General features: G+C 32.2%; 1 protein-coding gene across 3 annotated transcripts in view; it reads left to right on the top strand.

The window, feature by feature from the left end:
- LOC143069193 (5'-3' exonuclease PLD3-like) overlaps positions 1-20,433 on the top strand; it is a 28,706-nt gene extending 8,273 nt beyond the window's left edge. The window contains exons 1-10 of one of the 3 annotated variants that reach the window (XM_076243706.1): positions 14-102; positions 8,584-8,822; positions 9,216-9,399; positions 10,651-10,768; positions 11,079-11,212; positions 12,874-13,074; positions 13,531-13,670; positions 14,310-14,481; positions 17,142-17,244; positions 17,841-20,433. In XM_076243706.1, the coding sequence (XP_076099821.1) occupies positions 100-102; positions 8,584-8,822; positions 9,216-9,399; positions 10,651-10,768; positions 11,079-11,212; positions 12,874-13,074; positions 13,531-13,670; positions 14,310-14,481; positions 17,142-17,244; positions 17,841-18,034 (1,488 nt within the window). In that variant the 5' untranslated portion in view covers positions 14-99 and the 3' untranslated portion in view covers positions 18,035-20,433. Of the gene's footprint in view, positions 1-13; positions 108-8,583; positions 8,823-9,215; positions 9,400-10,650; positions 10,769-11,078; positions 11,213-12,873; positions 13,075-13,530; positions 13,671-14,309; positions 14,482-17,141; positions 17,245-17,840 lie in introns of those variants that run through there. The other 2 variants (XM_076243704.1, XM_076243705.1) reach the window with 2 other exon arrangements.
- Positions 20,434-22,557: the final 2,124 nt, after the last annotated feature.

Raw genomic sequence — 22,557 nt, 5'->3', positions numbered from 1 at the left:
ACAAAAAATGTTTTATAAATATTTGAGTCAAAATTCGAGCGCGCCAAATTTGTCAAAAGCACATGATTTGAATGAAATGTCAACAGAGAGCAGACGTCCATGGTAAGGTAGTTTATACTTTAAACTTGAACTAACATTGTTTTAGTTTAACAAAAATGGAAACATAAAAAACCTACAGTAAAATTGATAATTTGAAGACTGTCATAGCTTGCAGCGTCTGTTTATCACCTCCTCAGCAGAGAAAGGGGGTGTCTCAAAATAAATATTGTTTGCAGATTATATATTGCAACGTAAATGGGTTTTCGTGTGTAAACGTATTTTCCATTCATAATCTGTCTCATGACATTAAACCCTGCTAGCTCATCCATTTACGTTACTGGTAGAGAGTGTTCGGCCTGTGCTTACGCTCCAGGACTTCTGACAGCATACTGACAATACAACGAAACAGTAATATTCAATAAATGACAGGTATAAGAAACCTAAAAATGACCAGTGATGATGATTTGCCAAGCAATGTATTTGCTCATAGAACAAATGACAAAAATTCATAAAACAGTTTCATATTTAATAGACAAAGACAACAAAAATACATAAATCATATCGCGGTATCTCCAGGGCAAAAATATCAATTTAGAATTTCAATACACTTTCGAACTTCCCCTTTTTGGACAAACGATGCGGTGAAAAATACCCATACAAGTTAACCATTTCAAAGAAGCGTTTGGCCTTAGTGCTATCTAATTGAATAAAATAAAATACTAGAATTTTGAGGTGTCCGTTTACTTTAAATATTGAGAGCTGTACACTATTCGTTTTTAACTAAATTCAATCAATCAAGTTGTGACGTCAACCTTCCGAGACAAAATAATTATATCACTGGTTCCCACCGACTTTGTTAGACTAGAACATGAATCTCATTATTCTATGACTAGGGAACAAAAATCGATCCAGTAAAAAAAAACCATCGCATTTCCCGTTTAGTTTTCAATCCAACCAGAGCAATGTCTGAAAAACGTTTTTCAGTAAAATTGACCAGTTCAAGATCCAAAACCAAAACATGCGATAATACAAAATTCTATTTCAGAGTAATTAGGCACGAACAATCCCGTAGATTGACGACCGTTACTCCAAAATATCCCTCGGATTAACCCTCTGTCTAAATATCGCTATCAAAATGAAACCCATCTCTTTATAAACCCGAAATCATAAAATATCAAGCTAGTGTACAGTTCCCTCTATTTATTCTGGAACGGAAACGTAAATTTAACATTTTAGAACTGTTTGACTACGAGACCGAAAAGAAATATATCAAATGTAAAGAAATAAATATTTAAGTCAAACATCGAAATACAAAATAAATTGAAATTTAAAGTACAACTTACCAGTACGAAAGTTTTCCCCAATCTAAAAAAATACTGCCCTGACGAGGTTTAAATATCCAAGTCTGGACATTGAGTTCAAGCACGAGATAAATGATCCCCGCGAAAAAGTGACCGGACAACTATAGTTATATATAGTATCTAAAAATAGAAAAAGGGGAATTTACGATGACCCACAAACGTTACAATACCCCCTACCCAGAAAAACAAATCGTCCGAGATTTGACAACATAGTAAGACAATTTAAAGGACAAGACACGGTTGTCTTTAAAAAATAGTTGAAAATGTGCATTGTATTGTATATAAAAGTCTAAATGTTGATAAATGTCCAAGAAGGTCCAAACAGTGATGAAGGTCTAAATGGTGACGAAGGTCCAAATAGTGATGAAGGTACAAATGGTGACGAAGGTCCAAATAGTGATGAAGGTCCAGTTAATGATGAAGGTCCAATTAGTGATGAAGGTTCAAATAGTGATGAAGGTTCAAATGGTTCCAAACATTTCCATTGTTGAAGGCAATTTCCAAGCGAATTAAGAATTGGATCCATATATATATTCTTTTCCTCCAACAATACACAAACACTGAAAAATAATAACTGACAAAAAATAGAATCAAATCAAAATTAAAAAAAAACTTTATATTTTTGGAGATACCGACAACCACATAATTATATTAACATTTTACGTGCAGAGCACGGAGATTGGGGAAGGTAGACATTCGAAATTAAAGTAATTTTGGATACATGTAATCTAAAATGAACTAAGGCCAAGCAATTATTTTCGAGAAAATCAGTACCGATTACATGAGTGTGCTACAAAATGTACAAGAACAAACTAATTATGTAATTAAACAGTATTTCCAATATAGAATAATTATTACTACAAATCAATATATCTAATGCAATGAAGTTAAATAAGTGTTTATGGTGTGTGTACTAAACCCAACTTCAGACGTACAGTAAGCAAACTATTAAAGCATAAGAAAGATAACAATCACGTGCAAATACTATTCTTTTGTTTCAGAGTGCATTTTTTTTTCCCACCCATGACTCTATATATATCTATATGTATACTGCCATACTGTGAATCTTTAGACTAAGTTCACGTATCCATTTTATTCATATTTTTGCTATATCAAGCTAAAACAATGCACCACCAAAGCTTATGGTAGCGATGTATGGCCAGAGTAAAGCTAATACTTTCTATGTGTCTATTATATCCAGGCAGTTTCAACTGTATCCTAGTGTTCAACTGGTCATGTGCATGGGTGAATCATAAAATCATGTATTTACTGTCATGTATACGATTTACATGAATAAAATTAAAAAATAATGTATTCGTGTACTTTTTTTTATGCACCTCTAAAATTGGGTTCAGCACACTGACTTTTTCTATATATCATCATCACATGCAATCTACACTGCAATAATCTTTTACCATATATATAAATAAACATAGGTCATCACAAGACACCGTAAATATATTATCCATATTATAGAGAGCACAAGTGGAAGGCCAACTTTCATCACTAAACTCAATAATTTTTACATAACATATCAGGTTATTACCTTCCCAAATTTCTTGAGTTAAGTTTAAATTCCTCCCAATGAATACGTTTGACTAAGATTAACGTCCATGCGCAGGCAAAATTGACCCTTCACGCAAGACGCAAATCTGATGTCAATTCATAAAAAATGAACATCTGAATAAATAGAATAACCCTGAAAAAAATGTATACTAAACCCCTTAATAGCAAATAATATATAATAGATATATTCGAGTATGAAGGCACCGGCTGTGTAGAAAACAATTCCTTATTCACAACAAGTCTATGCATGGACTTGTAAAAAAAAAATCACTCATACGTTATTTACAACATATATCAACCTTTCAATGAATATGACCTTTTATTAAAACAATCTATGCAAATATTCAAATTTGCCAACATACAGAAACATAGGTTTCGTACCCCCCTATCTTAACAAAGTATTAGTTCATGACACACAATGACTGTAAATAGTCCAAATTCCGTTATTCCGCACATATATAAAATAGTTCTTCAGCATAACGCATCCTTGCTGCAGTCAAGAATATTATTCACAAGCGTAGGTTCTGACCTGGGTCAGGAGTCAGAATCAAACTTTCAACATACAGATTGTTCATAGAAATAAATCCACCAATATAATCGTTCGACTATAGTTATACTTCGCAGATAAGGAGGCACGACAAATACATACACTGTCGGCAAGGTATTTTTTTTTATGAACATGAAATAAGGGATAACAATATTATGTTACACAGCCGGTGAAAAATCTGACAAGCTATACAATTTATATTACAAGCTCAGCCTTCCACTGTCGCTACCAATTTTCTCGAGATTAAAATATAATCAAAGTAATGAGGTGCGGAAGTTCGAAAATGAAATGAAAGGTCCTAAAGCTAGCAAATCGGGGGGACTCTAGTAAAGCTGGGTCCCTACGTGGGCGCCAATGCAACGTAAATGGGTTTTCGTGTGTAAACGTATTTTCCATTCATAATCTGTCTCATGACATTAAACCCTGCTAGCTCATCCATTTACGTTACTGGTAGAGAGGGTTCGGCCTGTGCTTTCGCTCCAGGACTTCTGACAGCATACTGACAATACAACGAAACAGTAAATTCAATAAATGACAGGTATAAGAAACCTAAAAATGACCAGTGATGATGATTTGCCAAGCAATGTATTTGCTCATAGAACAAATGACAAAAATTCATAAAACAGTTTCATATTTAATAGACAAAGACAACAAAAATACATAAATCATATCGCGGTATCTCCAGGGCAAAAATATCAATTTAGAATTTCAATACACTTTCGAACTTCCCCTTTTTGGACAAACGATGCGGTGAAAAATACCCATACAAGTTAACCATTTCAAAGAAGCGTTTGGCCTTAGTGCTATCTAATTGAATAAAATAAAATACTAGAATTTTGAGGTGTCCGTTTACTTTAAATATTGAGAGCTGTACACTATTCGTTTTTAACTAAATTCAATCAATCAAGTTGTGACGTCAACCTTCCGAGACAAAATAATTATACCCACTGGTTCCCACCAACTTTGTTAGACTAGAACATGAATCTCATTATTCTATGACTAGGGAACAAAAATCGATCCAGTAAAAAAAACCCATCGCATTTCCCGTTTAGTTTTCAATCCAACCAGAGCAATGTCTGAAAAACGTTTTTCAGTAAAATTGACCAGTTCAAGATCCAAAACCAAAACATGCGATAATACAAAATTCTATTTCAGAGTAATTAGGCACGAACAATCCCGTAGATTGACGACCGTTACTCCAAAATATCCCTCGGATTAACCCTCTGTCTAAATATCGCTATCAAAATGAAACCCATCTCTTAATAAACCCGAAATCATAAAATATCAAGCTAGTGTACAGTTCCCTCTATTTATTCTGGAACGGAAACGTAAATTTAACATTTTAGAACTGTTTGACTACGAGACCGAAAAGAAATATATCAAATGTAAAGAAATAAATATTTAAGTCAAACATCGAAATACAAAATAAATTGAAATTTAAAGTACAACTTACCAGTACGAAAGTTTTCCCCAATCTAAAAAAATACTGCCCTGACGAGGTTTAAATATCCAAGTCTGGACATTGAGTTCAAGCACGAGATAAACGATCCCCGCGAAAAAGTGACCGGACAACTATAGTTATATATAGTATCTAAAAATAGAAAAAGGGGAATTTACGATGACCCACAAACGTTACAATATAATTTAAATTCGATTAATTATCGAAATTTTCGATAATTCTGTAATAATGGGTTTTTTTCATGGCACATCACATTGAAAATAGCTTGTATGCAGCTTTATGGTCGTTTTGGCAACTTTTGCTACATTAATTTAATTGTATGTGGGTTTGGTGGTAGTCTGAGATTACTCCCACGGCCCTAGTCCAAATAATTATGACGTCTGGCAAGGCTATTTTATTTTTTTTCTGGGACGCCTTCTACATAGGAAGGCGTAGAAGGGGTCCCAGAAAAAAAAAATAGCGTAGGAAGGCGTAAAAGGGGTCCCAGAAAAAAAAAATAGCCTTGTGCTTAAAACACCCGATCCCAGAGTCCCAATGAAAGAGACTTAAGAGATTGTTGTTTGACATCAAAATTTCAAGCCGGACAGATTCTTGGGTCAAGTAAAACATATTTCCAAATAGGGATAACATGATTAGGTGTATTGGCAGATAACCTGCAAACTAGTCAGAGATTACTCTGCAGACAAGCTGGGGCCGTGGTAGTCCAAATAATTATGACGTCTGGCAAGGTTATTTTATTTTGAAAAATACTGGGATGTCAGGAATTAAATTAATTTAAATTCGGGACCTCAGGATTTCGTGTTTAAAGCCCGGGACCCCCCAAAATGTTGCATCAGAAATTTCGTATTATGACATCAAAATAATACTTGAACTTTTGTGATGTACAGGGATGGCAGTCAAATAGCGATAATGTGTAATTAGAACAGGCTTGGACATCCTCCTAGACCTTATATCATGTATATATTATCATCCTTTGAGATTATGTGACACGTACTAGAACTATTGACATCATACAACAATCACTTTTCCTTTGTGGCATCAAACATTTTCTTATTAATATAAGTTATTCTGACGCCAAAATTTTACAGGAAGCTTTGTGATGTCCAGTAATGGTAGACAATTTTATAGCATTGCAATAAGATAAATTTTAGTTTAAACAATTTTATTTTCAAAAAGTGCACAAAATATAATCATGATAATTATACAACATTGTACAATATAAATACAGGGATTCGGAAACAAGAAAAACTTATATAAATCCGTCTCCCTAAAAAAAAATGACAAAATTAGGAACATACATTGTAGTCTAAGAAACTTGTATAATATAATTTTCAATTCTTATCTAACATGTTTATTCTGTGGTTTGCCCGTTACTCAGAAGTCAGTTTGATTGAAAAATGTGATCAACTGGTTTTTTCATAATTATAGTCATGTAGCTGAGAAATATGTAAATATTTCAAAAATAAGGTTACATCAAATAAAGTTTCAACATCTTAATCGACATTGACATAAAAATAATTGTTATTGACAAATCTCCCAGCTGTTTCTAAAAGAAATCTTTGTACAACTTTAAAATTATTTTTGTTTTCCTCATCACTGATAAGTTCACTACCTGACAAGAGAAGTTGGTCATAAACTTCCTCTTGAGTTTTAATTATGATACATTGTATCTAATGTATATATGATTTCATCTAAATTTAGTTCTGGGATATTTGCAGATGAGTCATCAACACTTGATCATTGATTGATCACAAAAATAACGATTAAATGCATTTGCTTTAACCTTATTATCGTCTACATTGTAAGTCACTGTAAGTAGGTATCATTTAATAAAATAGGGGGGTAGTTTGAGGATTTGGAAGGAAATCCAGACAGGTTGCGTAATTTTTTGCACCAATTCTTAATGGAATCTACAATTGTTTTTCAAAATAATGGTTTTTGTCGAGCCTGCAACTTTTGTTGCAGAAAGCTCGACATAGGGATAGTGATCCCGCGGCGGCAGCTACGGCGGCAACGTTAGCTAACTTCTTAAAAGGTTTATATTTTAGAAGGTGAAAGACCTGGATGCTTCATACTTTGTATATAAATGCCTCATGTTACGAAGTTTCCGTCAGTCACATGAGTCACATGTCCAATGTCCTTGACCTCATTTTCATGGTTCAGTGACCACTTGAAAAAAAAGTTCAGAATTTTTGTAATGTTGAATTCTCTCTTATTATAAGTAATAGGATAACTATATTTGGTATGTGCGTACCTGGCAAGGTCCTCATGCCCGTCAGACAGTTTTCACTTGACCTTAACCTCATTTCATGGATGAGTGAACAATTTTCAAAAGGTTAAGTTTTGGTGGTCAAGTCCATATCTCAGATACTATAAGCAATAGGGCTAGTATATTTGGTGTATGGAAAAAGTAAAAACACAAAAATACTGAACTCCGAGGAAAATTCAAAAAGGAAAATCAAAAATCGAAAGGCAAAATCAAAAGTCCAAGCACATCAAACGAAGGACTGGAATGGAAGGACTGGAAGGTGAACATGTCCAATTGACAGGTGTCATCTGACCTTGACCTCATTTTCATGGTTCAGTGGTTATAGTTAAGTTTTTGTGTTTGGTCTGTTTTTCTCATACTATATGCAATAGGTCTACTATATTTGTTGTATGGAATGATTGTAAGGTGTACATGTCTAGCGGGCAGATGTCATCTGACCTTAACATGCTTAACCTCATTTCATGGTTCAGTTTTAAGTTTTGGTCTTTTTATCTAATATTACATGCCAAAGGTCAACTATATTTGGTTTATGGAAATATATTATGATCTATATGTCAGTCCCGCAGGTTTTATTTGACCATGACCTCAATTGCACGGTTCATTGCACAGTGTTTAGTTTTTGTGTTTTGGTCTATTTTTCTTAAACTATAAGTAATAGGTCAACTATATTTGTTGTATGGAAGCTTTGTTAGCTGTACATGTCTGCCTGGCATGGTTCATCTGACCTTGACCTCATTTAAATGGTTCATTGGTCTTTGTTTAGCTATCTTGGTTAATGTTAAGTTTATGTGACAGTTGTAATAAAGCTTTATACTTAGGACTATCAACATAATATCAATGATTTGTAAAGAAGGCGAGACATTTCAGTGTGTGCATTCTTGTTTACTAGTTTAATCAAGTTTACACACTCATTCTTAATTTTCTTAAATTTTGCCCAAGACTCAGCAGTATTGTATTATTTTGCTTTTTTGAGCGAACGTTTCTGTTTACGAATTTGTCTCCTTATAAGAGATGTCATCCAGGGAGGATCTTTCGTGCGAAAAGATATATTTTGACTATATCCTTGTAGGCCTGCAGGCAGTATAACGTAGGGAACATCATGACATCAATAAATATTACAGTATATGTTCCTAACGGAATAAATGGAATAGAATATTTGTTCCAATAGGAAAAGATATTATGACAATGTTCATAACAAAGTTTCCATTGGAACTTCTGTTAGGTAGAACAAATATATGTTGACATAGGCACCATTCATCCTCAGCCAGTTGAAAAAAAAATTTATGCACAAAATAATTTTTGACATTACTGTTAAAATTAATTATAATTTACTCTTTTGTAGACCAAAACCTCTGTGATGGAATCTGATAAGGAGATTTTAGTGGAATATCACCAAAAATATGCTGCAGCCAAAAAGAGAACATGTATACTTGTGACCGCTATAGTAACAGCCATTGTTCTGATAGTTACAGCTGTTTGTACGTTAGGAGTATACTTTGGCGTGTATTATAGTCCAGAAAATGACAAGGCATCAACCAAACCTAAAAGTTTAATGGGTCAATCTTGTTCTGACCCATGTATGTAAGCATATAAATACATTAATTGTACATGTACTTTGGGTTATGTGAAATATTTAGTTAGTGATTTTATAATTACAAAAAAGTACCTTTACTGGAGAAGGAAGATATGAGAAATAGAATTACCTCCCTTAACTAACTTTTAAATATACACATCTACACCTAATATGAATATTGTAGTGGACAAGCTAATCATTTTTGGTTTTGCTGCTATTCTTTATTATGTATAAACATATTTAAAACATTGGAGCATTGTATTATGCTACTACAATACTTGTACATGTATCTTTTGTGCTACAAATGATTTATTATTTTCCACCAGACAATGAAAAATTGCACATAGGAAATAACATCAACCATGCATAGTTTGATATACAAATAACTTTTATTCTTTCAGATTAAACCTGGTGGAAAGTATTCCTGATAATCTAACCTTCGTCAAAGGAGCACCACTCCATTCCTCCACCTATGAAGGGATAATGAGTTTAATGGCTAATGCCAAAGAGACCATAGAGATAGCTTCTTATTATTGGACACTAAATGGGCAAGATTTGCCCTTCCATGATAACTCTTCTTGGGAGGTATGTTCCATCTTTTATGTAATTATCATGCATGTCATGCATTGAAGAAGGATACATGACTGTATATATGCAAAGGAAATTAAAAAGCTTGTGCTCATTTATTAATGCAATTTTGAAATGACCAACCAAAATAAAAAATCATTGCAATTTCATGAAAAGCTGCATAGAGATATATGTTTGGACTATCAGATATTAAAATGCAAGCTCTTATCATTTCATTTCTCACCCAGTACTGGCTAGTAACATTATTTCTTAATTTACCGTAAAGATACTAATAATTTTACAGCTTAAAAAAAACATTTGTATGATTGGCAATAGACAACTTTCGAGTTCGATGCATTTCAGTCAAAAACTCTGGTTTTAGTGAACGTCATTTGTGTATTTAGGGGCGTCGTCACTTCCATTCCAATGTTGAGCGAATGGTTGGAAAACTATAATTCTATATTGTACGAATTATTCGGCAAATTGAATTCTCAATATTGACAATCAGCATTGCTGTCATTAGGGAATTGTCATTAAGTACCTACAGAATAACCATTATTTCTAGTTTATCCTGCACAATGACAATCACTAAGACGCTTGATGAATGTAAATAGTGCATGGATACAGGCGACCCCCTCTATCTGGTAAATGACGTCATAAAGGCGCATAAAATTAAACGAGTTTTTTCCAGTGACAGATTTTTTTTGGGGTAAAGAGAGTAACAGGGAGCATCAAGTTCTGGAGTAGCTTGGAATCTTGATGAGTTTGTAACAAGCAGGATGAATTTGCTAAAAATTAGTCCATTCCTATAGCTTTATTTAGAATCATTTCATAACAGCATGGGCAACCGCCATACTTTTGTTGGTAATAATGCTGAATCATTTAACTTTCACTTGTTTGTCATCGGCTATCAATAACAGTGATTTTACACTTACTCAGTCTTTCAGAGGCCTTCCAATGGGGATTTAAATAGAATAAAAGAGTAAAGTACATGCAGGTGCACGAGAAGGAAAAAAAGAAAATTTAAGTATTCAACATTTCAATCAACATACAAGGTTTAGTCCTCTGTTATAGTTATTCATATTATTTGAATTAGGTGTTTATAACCTTTGGCGACCCCACATTCAAATGTCTTTAACTCGTACAATATGACAAGTGGGTATTACAGACAAACATTCACCTAATCTGACCCAGTCAATTGATAAACTGAGCGCCCCAAGAAATGTCTTGTCCAATCTGTTATGAAAATAATTCTATATTTATTTGCAGGGAGAATCAATCCTTGAAACTCTGATATCATCTGGAAGAGACAAAAAGATAAAAATCAAGATTGTTCAAAATAAACCCAAAGGAAGAAACAACAACACAGAAGCATTAGCTAAATATGGTTAGTTGTTAATGCAGGTGTAGTCTGTAAATTTTCAAAATCAAAAGTTTCACTGCTAAAAGCGAGTTCTAATGTACATTTCGTTTATTCTTCTGTATTGTTATAGTTTCAGGATATAAACCTTCAGGATCTCAAAATCACTATCTTCTGAAATTTGGAAACTTTATGTGAACATGCTTTACAATGTAATGAGTTTTACATCCATCAGTCATTAAATTCCTGTATACATGTTTAACTCACCTACTCACAAAAATTTGTTTTATTTTATTGTTCAACTCATTTACATATTATATTCCTTTACTTTTAACAGCTGGCGCAGAAGTGAGAACATTGGATTTTGACAAGCTGTTGGGTGCTGGAATAATCCATACAAAGATGTGGTTGATAGACAGAAAACATTTCTATGTGGGCAGCGCCAACTTAGATTGGCGATCTTATACACAGGTAGGATAAAATATTTCTATGTAGGCAGTACTAGTGCCAGCAGAGACTGGCAATCTTATACACAGGTAGGATAAAATATCTAATTTTAGAAATACCTACTTATAATCTCATTTAACATAAAATTATTTGTTTGCATTTCAGATCAATCTTACGGTCACTATTCTTTAAATGCTCAATTTTTTTCTAACAACAACTGATAATTAAGGAATAAACTATCGTAAATAATTTATCACTATTTTAGGCTCTATGAATGGAAGGAAACATCTCTATTGACTTGATATAAGAGCTATATCCATTTGCCATTGTGTTGTATGACAACGTACTAAAATTCCTTCATACATGCACATAGACATTTTTAAATTTTTATTCGGAACAACATGCTATATTTAACTTTTAACTATGATCTAGTAAGGATATTCCATCCGACCTTCTTGTACTACATGTTTAAGAAAGGTTGACTTTAGTCTAGTTACCCAACCAGTTTGCTCCTAAACATGGGTCCAAGGGATATAACTGCAACACAAATTGTGCATCATATTGATTTTTTGTTTAAGCAAAATAATGGTGAGTTTGAAAGGTTAAATGCACATTCATAGCTTTTGCTCAACTGGCTTGTATATCACAACATTTCCATTATATATCGCTTACTTAAGTTTTTGTGGCACATATCTCAGCAGCATTGGCATTTGCTCATTTTGTTCTTGGATAACAGGGTTTTCAATATAAAAGGCTATTCTTTTAAAATGGAGTTGGGATGAAAGAAAGGGAAATTTTATTTCTGTATGTTGGCTGTAGGTTGAGTCTATGCCTACCCCCACTATCATTTAAATGGAATAGCTTTGAACTACATGTATTACAATGTTAATTGTTTGATTGTTTGGTTGGAAAACCTAATTTCATGGCAAAAATGTATTATTTCCCAATCTGCCCTAATTTTTCATACCTACCCTAAGTCCCTTACCATTTTTATACAACCGCAATAAAACATTTGGGATCGTATAATAGTATGATGTCGTCGTCGTCCGAAGACACATTTAGTTTCCGAACAATAACTTTAGTTTACTTGTATGGATCTCTTTGAATTTGTTTTGTGTCAGAAACCTATATTATGTCAAAAATTTGATCACATTCCAAATTCAGACAGTATCAAGCTTAAATATTGTGTCCAAATTTGCTCAACTGTCCAGGGTTCAACCTCTGGGGTCGTATCAGGCTGTGCTCAGCAAAGCATTTTATTGTTTTTGCCACACATATTTAATTAATTTTCCTCTCTAGTTCTTTCAGTATTTATTTGAAAAATAATTTATGTTTCTGACCCCTTCCTCTCCAACTATTTATCCAACAAAATCTTCCATCAGATAGAAATCTTATGTTTTTATCATATATTTAACAGTATTTCCCTAAAGTGTTGTTTGAATAGTTAAAGTTGCCAGTTTATATGCACTTCAATTTTGTGTTTCTTTTTGTTTATTTATTTCTTATTCCCCTTTCTTACATACATAACATAGTTATACATAGTTATACCCCTTTCTAACATAATTGACATAGTTATTCCCCATTTCTACCATACCTGACATAGTTATTCCCCTTTTGTACATGTATGATATTATTGTTCCTATTTCTTTAAACATTTGTTTAAATAATATTCCTATTTTTTACAGGTTAAAGAGCTAGGAGCAGTTATTTATAATTGTCCATGTATGGCAAAAGACATGGGTAAATTATTTGATGTGTACTGGTACCTAGGTGTACCAGGAACTACTGTTCCTTCTTCTTGGCCTTCATCATACAGTACAGATATAAACAGCAACACATCTATGCAGATTCAGTATAATGGCACTGCTGCAACAACATACCTGTCAGTAAGTGGTGATAATTTTAAAAAAAAATCCTCTTCAGATGAAATGTAATTTGTTCAAACAATAATATTGTTTCCTCACACTATTTTAAGCTGCCGGCCGATGATTTGTCAAATCCAAGAAAAGAATTTAAAATATTGCTCACTTATCCCAATTTCAGCCCGAACAATCTGAAGAGCAGGAATTTACTGGATATCTAGTTTTTTGGCAATACTGCATTAAAAGGGATATCAGCATTTTTCAAAAATACTTCTCAGTAAAATATATGCCAATTCGTGAAAAGCAATTAGACCTTCTGTCATGAATAGATTCTTTAATTTGATAATATAATGTATAGATTTTATTAAATTTTCTACAATTTATGTTATAATACATATGATTTGTTATCATGATTATGACAACATATAAAATAAATCTTTAATTTATTATTCTAAAGTTTCATAATGATTTTCATTTCAGAGTTCCCCTCCACCATTTTGTCCTAATGGTAGGACAGTAGACATTGATGCTATAGTAGATGTCATACATAAAGCAGATAAATTTGTATATATAGCTGTAATGGATTACTTCCCAACTACACAATTCTCTAGACCTAGAAAGTAAGTTTTATTCTCATTTTAAATCAAGATCTAATTTTTGTTATAAAATTTTATTTTTTAAGGATGTTTTATATTTTATTTATTCAAAAGAAATTTATTTATATATGACCCCATAAGCTGCTTCAAAATCTGTGAGAAGCCCACTTTCTGATACATTGTATTTTGAAAATGTTTAGAGTCATTCCAAACAGAATTCCAAATATCATTATAATGCTAAAATAGGTGACAGTTTCGTTGAAAATGACAAAACTTCCTTTGTTGTTCATTGGATAAGTTATTTTACACCAAAATATTTCATACTCTAAGTCATTTGATATGATTCCATTTTTGAATATTATCAAAAACCAAATTGGCAACAATGGGATACTGAAGGTTCATTACCACATTTATATATCCGGGTAATCAATTTCTGTGTTTATTTGTGCAATTTCTATTACAATATCACCTGGTTTGACTTGCTCGAGAGTGAAGCTTTATCTAATGACACTTACAAACATGAAGGAGCCAGTTCAATGAAATTATAAGATGGCATCCTTAAAAAAAACTATGTGGTTTTTAATTTCACTTGAATCATTTACTTTAAAAATTTCAGAGGTGCAGAAATTCATGAAATCATCTCCAAACTATTTATTTTGATAGATACTGGCCAGTAATAGATGATGCCTTACGTAGAGCTGCTTTTGATAGGAGGATATCAGTCAAGTTGTTGATAAGTTATTGGAATAATACGTGGGCAGAAATGCCTTTGTATCTTAAGTCACTGAATGTACTGAAATATTCTGATTATGGAGTCCATACTAACATAGAAGTGGTGAGTCCTGTTTAAAATTTAGAGCTATCTCAGAAATAAAATGTATGAGGGGTTGTAAGGCAGTTTGTGTTTCAGTACCTGTCACCCAGACAATGGTAATTGAGAATTATAGTGTGGAAAGCTGCTCTTGTACACTTCAGTCATGAAATATTAATATAAAGTCCCTACCAACACCAATATAATTTTTTTTCAAGATGACAACAAATACTAGAATTACTTCTTTTCACATTTTTTATGCAGATTGACACCTGATCTTGCAGGGCGGTAGCGTAATGGAGGCAAATGAGGCAAATGCCTCACTTTTGAAACGACGACCAAACTTTAGAAGTGTCATTTTTTTTTAAATATGTATTTTACGTTATCAATATGCGAGTTTCGAGTTTCAAATTATCTACCGTCACACTACATACAGTGTGTCTAATCGGCAGCAGCAATTGCAGCTTTTACCATAGCAGTGACAGTAAAAAAATAAGTGTTCCTAATACAAATCAAAATAAAAAAATTGAAACAAATCTTAATGTCGTTACAACACTGGTTGAAGACGGATTCTTTAAAGAGAAAAAAAGATGAAAAAGGTAACTCATGAGTATAAACACCCCCTATAAGTATGCAGCTGGCTTATTCACTTTTCTTGGTTTTTTTTTTTAATCGATAACGCTATAGTTTATACCAATGTTGAAATATCAACTCACTGAACAACAAATGCTAATCGATAAAATAATTCATTGACCACAAATATAATAATTATTTATAATTAATTTAAACAAAATCACGAAGCGTCTTTTCTATGGAAGTCTTTAATGTATAAGGCAATTCATGATTTTTATTTAAGAATTGAATGCTTGTTTTTGTAAATTCATTGGGTAGTAAAAGCGTTGACCGAAGTACATTTTGTATGAAGCGGGGAAGCGCTTCATTCTAAAAATGTGTGCACGGTCAACGCTTTTACAACCCTATGAAGTTACAAAAAGAAGCATTCAATACTTATAATTACATTTTTTTAGCTATGATCAAGAAAAAACGAATTTTATATTGTTTTTATTTAATTCACCTGTGCACTTTATTGTGGGACCACATGCTATTATGAATGAAAAGTATTATTAAGTGATACAATTGCTTACGGAACAACACGTGATGTAATGTTAGCTAATCAGAATAAAGTATTATAATGAAACATACATCTAATGTAATTATTTATCTTTAATAAAAGTATGAAATATATTTTTATGCCCCACCTACGATAGTAGAGGGGCATTATGTTTTCTGGTCTGTGCGTCCGTTCGTCCGTCTGTCTGTTCGTTCGTTCGTCCGTTCGTTCGTCCGTCTGTCTTGCTTCAGGTTAAAGTTTTTGGTCAAGGTAGTTTTTGATGAAGTTGAAGTCCAATCAACTTGAAACTTAGTATACATGTGCCCTATTATATGATCTTTCTAATTTAAATGCCAAATTATAGTTTTGACCCCAATTTTACGGTTCACTGAACATAGAAAATGATAGTGCAAATTTCAGGTTAAATGTTTTGGTCAAGGTAGTTTTTGATAAAGTACAAGTCCAATCAACTTGAAACTTAGTATACATGTTCCCTTTGATAAGATCTTTCTAATTTTAATGCCAAATTAGAGAATTTATTCCAATTTCACGGTCCACTAAACATAGAAAATGATAGTGCGAGTGGAGCATCCGTGTACTGTGGACACATTCTTGTTTATCCAATTTCACGGTCCATTGAACATGGAAAATGATAGTGGGAGTGGGGCATCCGTGTACTTTGGACACATTCTTGTTGGTATTGTTTTAAAAAAAAAAATCGTGATTCTTTTTTTGATTATGATGAGCATTGTCTGGTTGTATGCTAGCATGCTCCATTGATTCTAGTGCGGTAGGTCGTGGGTTCGAACCCCGGTCAGGTCAAACCAGTGACTTAAAAATTTGTAGAATAAATCCGTCCAGGTAGGTTGACATGTCTTCCAGCGGAATGTTTACAGATAACTTGTGATCACTTCTGACATTAGAACGTCAAAAATCCGGTTAAGTAACAATGTTGGTCTAGCCTTCTCTGTACCTATTCTTATGGTTAATGATTATGTATAATAAATATATCCTAATTGAAATAACATGTTCTCGTTTTCTAGAAGCTTATAACTTGCTGTTAGACATAAATATATATATATATACATAAGAACGTGTGTTGAAGGTTTTCAATAGTAAAGGTCACAGGAGAATCGAAAGTTTTTGTTGACCAACAGAGATTAACGTTATATTGAAACTTGTTTTGTTACTTACTAGGCTAGCTAATAGAAAAAAAACGCATTTCTGTTATATCTTTTTGTTTTTGTTTTTCATTATAAATAGTAATGCTGAAATAAGCTTCTCCCGTTTCAGTCACCCGAACCCCCCTAAAAAAAAGGCTCAAAATTTTTTTTTCAGCGATTTGCCTCACTTTAAATGGATATGCACTACGGCCTTGTCTTGACCTCATTTTCATGTTTGAATTAACAAGAAAAGTTTATATTAGTGCAACACTTGTTAGTCTTAGACTCTAATTTATGGTCCAGTGTTCAAAACAAAATAAGTTTTCTAAAATAAACATTCAAAAGTCATATAAAAGTCTTTGAACCTGTACAGATTTCAGTTTTGACTTTCTCCATTTATTTATTTACAGAGAATGTTTGTTGTACCAGCTTTCACAGAGAGTCAGAGGAAAATACCATTTGCCAGAGTAAATCATAATAAATATATGGTAACAGATAAAACAGCTTATATTGGTAAGATATCATTTTTATACAGTCAATAATTTTAAAATCAGCTCTATCTTATCACATTGGACTATGCAGTGAGTTGCAGTAGCTCATTTTGTATACATATGGATAATTAAAGTATTTAAGAGTTATATTTTATATAGGTATTCATGTTGTTAAAAGGTTGCATGTAAAATAAGGAGATGTGGTATGATTGCCAATGAGGCAACCATCAAACAAAATCTTAACTGAAGCAGATTTAAGTATACATGTATATACTTATTCTACAACCTACAAAAATGAACAAAACCCATTTAGTCTGACAGCTATAAAAGGCCTCAGCATGACAGAATCTGATACAATTCAAACAAAAAACTCAACTGCCTAATTTATGACAATTCATGAAAAAGAGAAAAATAGAGCAGATAGCAACTGGTGAAAACCACCGGCTCCTGGCTGAGGACAGGCATATATAGAAAATGTGATGGGTTAAGAAAATATTGAGCACTCAACCATCCTCTTATCTTTATTACAAATATATATGTTCATGTACAATTTCGAAGCTGTAACAAGGAATAAGAAAACTTATAACTACAAAAACCACTGATATTTTCTCATTTCAGGAACATCTAACTGGTCAGGAGATTACTTTATTGACACAGGAGGTATAGGACTGATTGTGAATCAGAACGTGACAGCAGAGCCCGGAAATGTACGCAAACAATTAGAGGATATATTTTACAGAGACTGGGATTCACAATACTCCACTAATATTGATCATTTTAACTTTACTACAAAAGGACATACAGAATTATAATTACTAATGCAGCAATAAATTTATTGTATAAAAAGCTGGTGCATGTTACCAATGGTGCTGATAATACTCATTCTGAATTCAATATCTTGAGCAGTGATTTCCATGGAGTGCTAAGTTTGACTTTTTTTTATTTTGTAAAAATATTTATTAAAGATAGAAACTGCTGATATTTTACATGCATATTACAGATAAGATAAGATAAGATAAGATTTATTTTATTAAAGTGTCACCATCCATTACAATATCAATATATATATACACATAAAGTCATAAGAACCTAACATTTAAGTAAAAGGATGCCAGCCGGAAACGACTTATGAGACACTATCATTAAAACAAACATCTAATACATACATAAAAGGACAGCTTTGTTACATTTAAAAAGTATTTCGTAAATAAAAAAAAAAAAAAAAAAAAAAAAAAACATATATAATTTCTAGATGACATGTTTTCGTCGATAAAACATATGATAAAGGGAACTAGCTAAAAGAGGAACCATATTCTCATTACACATAAGATAACGAAGTTTTTCAATATCGCATAAATACTCAAATTTAACATTTAAAAGACAGGCTTTGGCATATAATTCATGTCTGATATCAAAGTAAAAACAACAATTAAAAAGAAAGTGTTTTTCATCTTCAATTTGGCAACTATCACAAAAAATATATTAACGGTCTTGTAGAGGTTCTGGTGGTCTAGCATATCGACCTGTTTCAACTTTAAGTTGTAACGAACCAGCTCTGAAGAGCGACAAAATACGTCGGTGGCATCTATTATTAACTACCTTTACATAAGGCTCCGTACCAATACATGTTTTAAAATCAACAATCTATAAAATCTTAATTTATTACCATTGACCTTATTTTTATCATTCCATACTTCATGGTGCCAAGATTCTTTTTCAAAAGTTTGTATAGAGTCCCATACATTACTCATATTAATTTCATCTTCTACATTTATAATCAAACTATATTTACGAGCTAACTGTAAAACTCTATAATCCCATGACGATTTTCTTCTAATCGCCCAGGTATGAACCTTTTATACATATATTACTGGTATTGTCACATTTAAGACGATTCCATAGTTTAAAAACTTCAACTTTTAGCAGTGCATCACCTGATAAAAAACCCATATCACCTCTAGCAGCTAAGTTGCTGCTTCTTTTGCTTAAGCCTAAGAAAAATTTACAAGCATTGTTTTGTAAATTATTTATACAATTATTACATATATGGTACTATAGGGTTATTTCATGAATATTGGGGAATATTGTCCCGAGTAGAATTTTATATTGCACGAGCTTGCGAGTGCAATATATGTTCTACGAGGGTCAATATTCCTCAATATTTATGCAATAACCCTTTTATTGTATAGCAATACATGTATACTATTTGAAATTAAAATTGGTTTAAATTAAGATTTTGTCGTTGATGACATCATGAATTTTGAAGATTTATTGCATCCTAAATTTTGGTTACTTTCTGTTGGAAATATTGTTTTGCTGTGCAATATTTGCTTATGAATTCTCCTCACTAAATGCATTCCATCATTGTCAACATTAAGGTTTCTGTCAAGGAGTAGGTTTGATAACTCCCAAATATCGGCCCTATTTCTAGCTAAATTTTAAATTAGGATTGTTTTGCCTTTATCACAAGGAATCATAACTAAAGCAATTACATTGTACCAATTATGAACATATGCTATGAATGATGCATATATTTATTTAGTAACTCCGAATTTTCAAGCATACAAAATTGACCCTAACTAAAATGCACATTATGTATTAACAAAATGAAATTAAACAACTGAATGAATAGATTTCAATATGGACATGATTGTCACTTACTTATTACAGAACACCATTGTAAATGTAAATGTGTAGATCAAACTCATTTGCAGTGATAATTTGACTTAGACAATTAATATATTTTTCTAAAAAGTCTAAATCTTTTTAAGGATGAAAAACTACGTCTAAATGATAATAATGACTTTTAACTACTTGATTGACTTGAAATTATAATTGACCTGTAAATTTGAAAACAGACAGTGTTCAACAGGCATAGAATCTGAGGGAGTATATTACAATTTTGTGTGACCTGAAATAGTTATTTTAGAAAGAAAAAAATATCTTTTTGAAGTATGTACTTTTCTAGTCTTATGAATGTATGTTTGAAAATGTATGTGAATGTTTCATGATTTATCTTTTTTATGTTTATTAAATGAATGTTTTGTGCAATTTTATTTTCATACATCTGTCAACACCTCACATATGGTATCCTCTTGTCGTAATTTCAGTTATTTCTGTATGGCATATACATATCATGAATTAATTTGTGCATGTCTTAGAAAAATTTACTTCAACCTTTATCAAAATAAACTCATCATAGATAATAGGATTGAAATTTTATATTTGCGCCAGACCTGTGTTTGGTCTACATCTGACTCATCAGTTACACTCAAATAAAAAAGTGTAACAAAGGTCAAATAAAGTACGAAGTTGCAGAGCATTGAGGACCAAAAATTCCTTAAAGTTTTGCCAAATTATTAAGAATTGTTGTTTTAAATTTCATTCTAGACTGCCTCAAGAAGTATGCTTGATACTTCAAAATATTTGGATGTTTAAATTATTAAAAAAATGCTGACTACCTAAAACGTGCTTTGAGTGATTTACTAGCATGAGTTGGTTGACCATTATGGAATATCTGTTTCACATAATATAGAAGATATGATCCTAATGTTGTTACTACAATCCCTCCCCATATTCCAAAATTTGATCCACTAAATTAGACTTTGTACTAAGATCAGCAACATGCAACATGACCGGTAACACATGTTGAGCAGGATCTGCTTACCCTTCCAAAGCACCTGAGATCACCTCCAGTTTTTAGTGGGATTAGCCTTGCTAGACTTTAGTTGTCTATGTTATGATTTGTGCACTTTTGTTTGTCTGTCTGTATTTTTCTTTTCTAGCCATATCATTGTCAGTTTATTTTTGAAGTATGAACTTGAATGTCCTTTTGGTATCTTTTGTGTCACTTTTACTTCAAATTTTACCAAAAAATTCAAAATGGTGTCCTCAGGGTCAATAAATACTTTTGACAATTTACAAATACTTTACAATTATTTCATGACTTTCTTATGGATAGGCTAATCATATGCCTGTAGTTAAGTTTGTTTATTAGTCATGTCTTTTATACACCATTCTTTTACTTTGTACACCAACGAAGGAAATAAAATATTTTCAGTATTTTTTGGTAAATATTATTACAACAGTTCAACATCTAGAAAATGTATGTCTATTGTGATAAATTTTAGGACTTGTTTTTAGTTTATTTATACGATGTACATAAACTTCAAAGCATTTCATTTGTAATTTTGTGTTATTTGCATCATTTATGTCAAAAAATTGTAAAATTGTGAAAAATACAAGCATAAGAAAAAAGTAAAATCACAAAAATACTGAACATAGAGGAAAGTCTAATCGGAAAGTCCATAACCGCATAATCAAAATCAAATAACAAACCAAATCAAAAACGAATGAACAAGAACTTTCATATTCGTTTTAGTGTAAAAGAGACCTGGTTCTTGTGGCAAAGAAAGCCCATACTACATAGTCAGCTTTAAAAGCCGCCGAAAAGACAAATGTAAACTAATTCAAACGAGAAAACTTTCGGCCTTATTTATCTCAACAACAAAAAGACGCTTAGTACTGATCTGAGAATACTGAGAGCACTCGTCGTTACTGACAGCGAGTTCAAAGCCACTACCAACTTATACAAAAAGATCATTCATCGAAGACTAAATTATGAATTAGTACAAATCCAACATCCAATGGATTTTGTGCAAAGACGTCATAAACAGTCAGAGAAAAACATGACCTTTGCAATGCCAAGATACAGGTATTGACAGGTTGTAGATCCATGAATATGTAAATGTATATAATGATAAGAATTATTTTGTTTTTAATTTACTGATAACAAAATCAATATTAATACCAATAAAAACAATATTCAATGATCTAATTACAGTGTTGAATTGGTCACTTTTTAGAATAAGTTTATTTAAAGGATCGATCAGTTTACCAGGATCGTGTATAAGTTTCCAGGCACGGTAAACAACATTTCAGTAAAAATGCGGATGCGCTAACCCGTTTGAAATAAGTTTTGTACATGTACAACCAAACTTCAAATCCAAATCTATATATATATGAAAGAAGTTAATAGTAAATGTTTTAAGTAATTTTTTGTAACTAAAGCCTGTAACTCTGTACCTGTTACCCTCGAGTATACATTAGTTACATTGACGTTGATTTTAATTTCACAATTTTTGAGTTTGCTTTTCATTTAATATGACAAAGCCTTGCATGATGAAGGTTGCAAATTCAGATGCATGTCTATGCGATATATAAATAAAATAATGAAGTAAATCGGAAAAACAGGTATACTAATTACTATGTTTACTTAAGAAGTTGTCTTAGTTCTAATTAATTTTATGTTTTTTGGATTAACTATAGCGATCCT

The sequence above is a fragment of the Mytilus galloprovincialis genome, chromosome 3 (assembly GCF_965363235.1).
Source record: "Mytilus galloprovincialis chromosome 3, xbMytGall1.hap1.1, whole genome shotgun sequence".
NCBI classification, from domain to species: Eukaryota; Metazoa; Mollusca; class Bivalvia; order Mytilida; family Mytilidae; genus Mytilus; species Mytilus galloprovincialis.
Note: the sequence above shows the minus strand (reverse complement) of the source record. Positions and strands in the feature narration are given on the sequence as shown.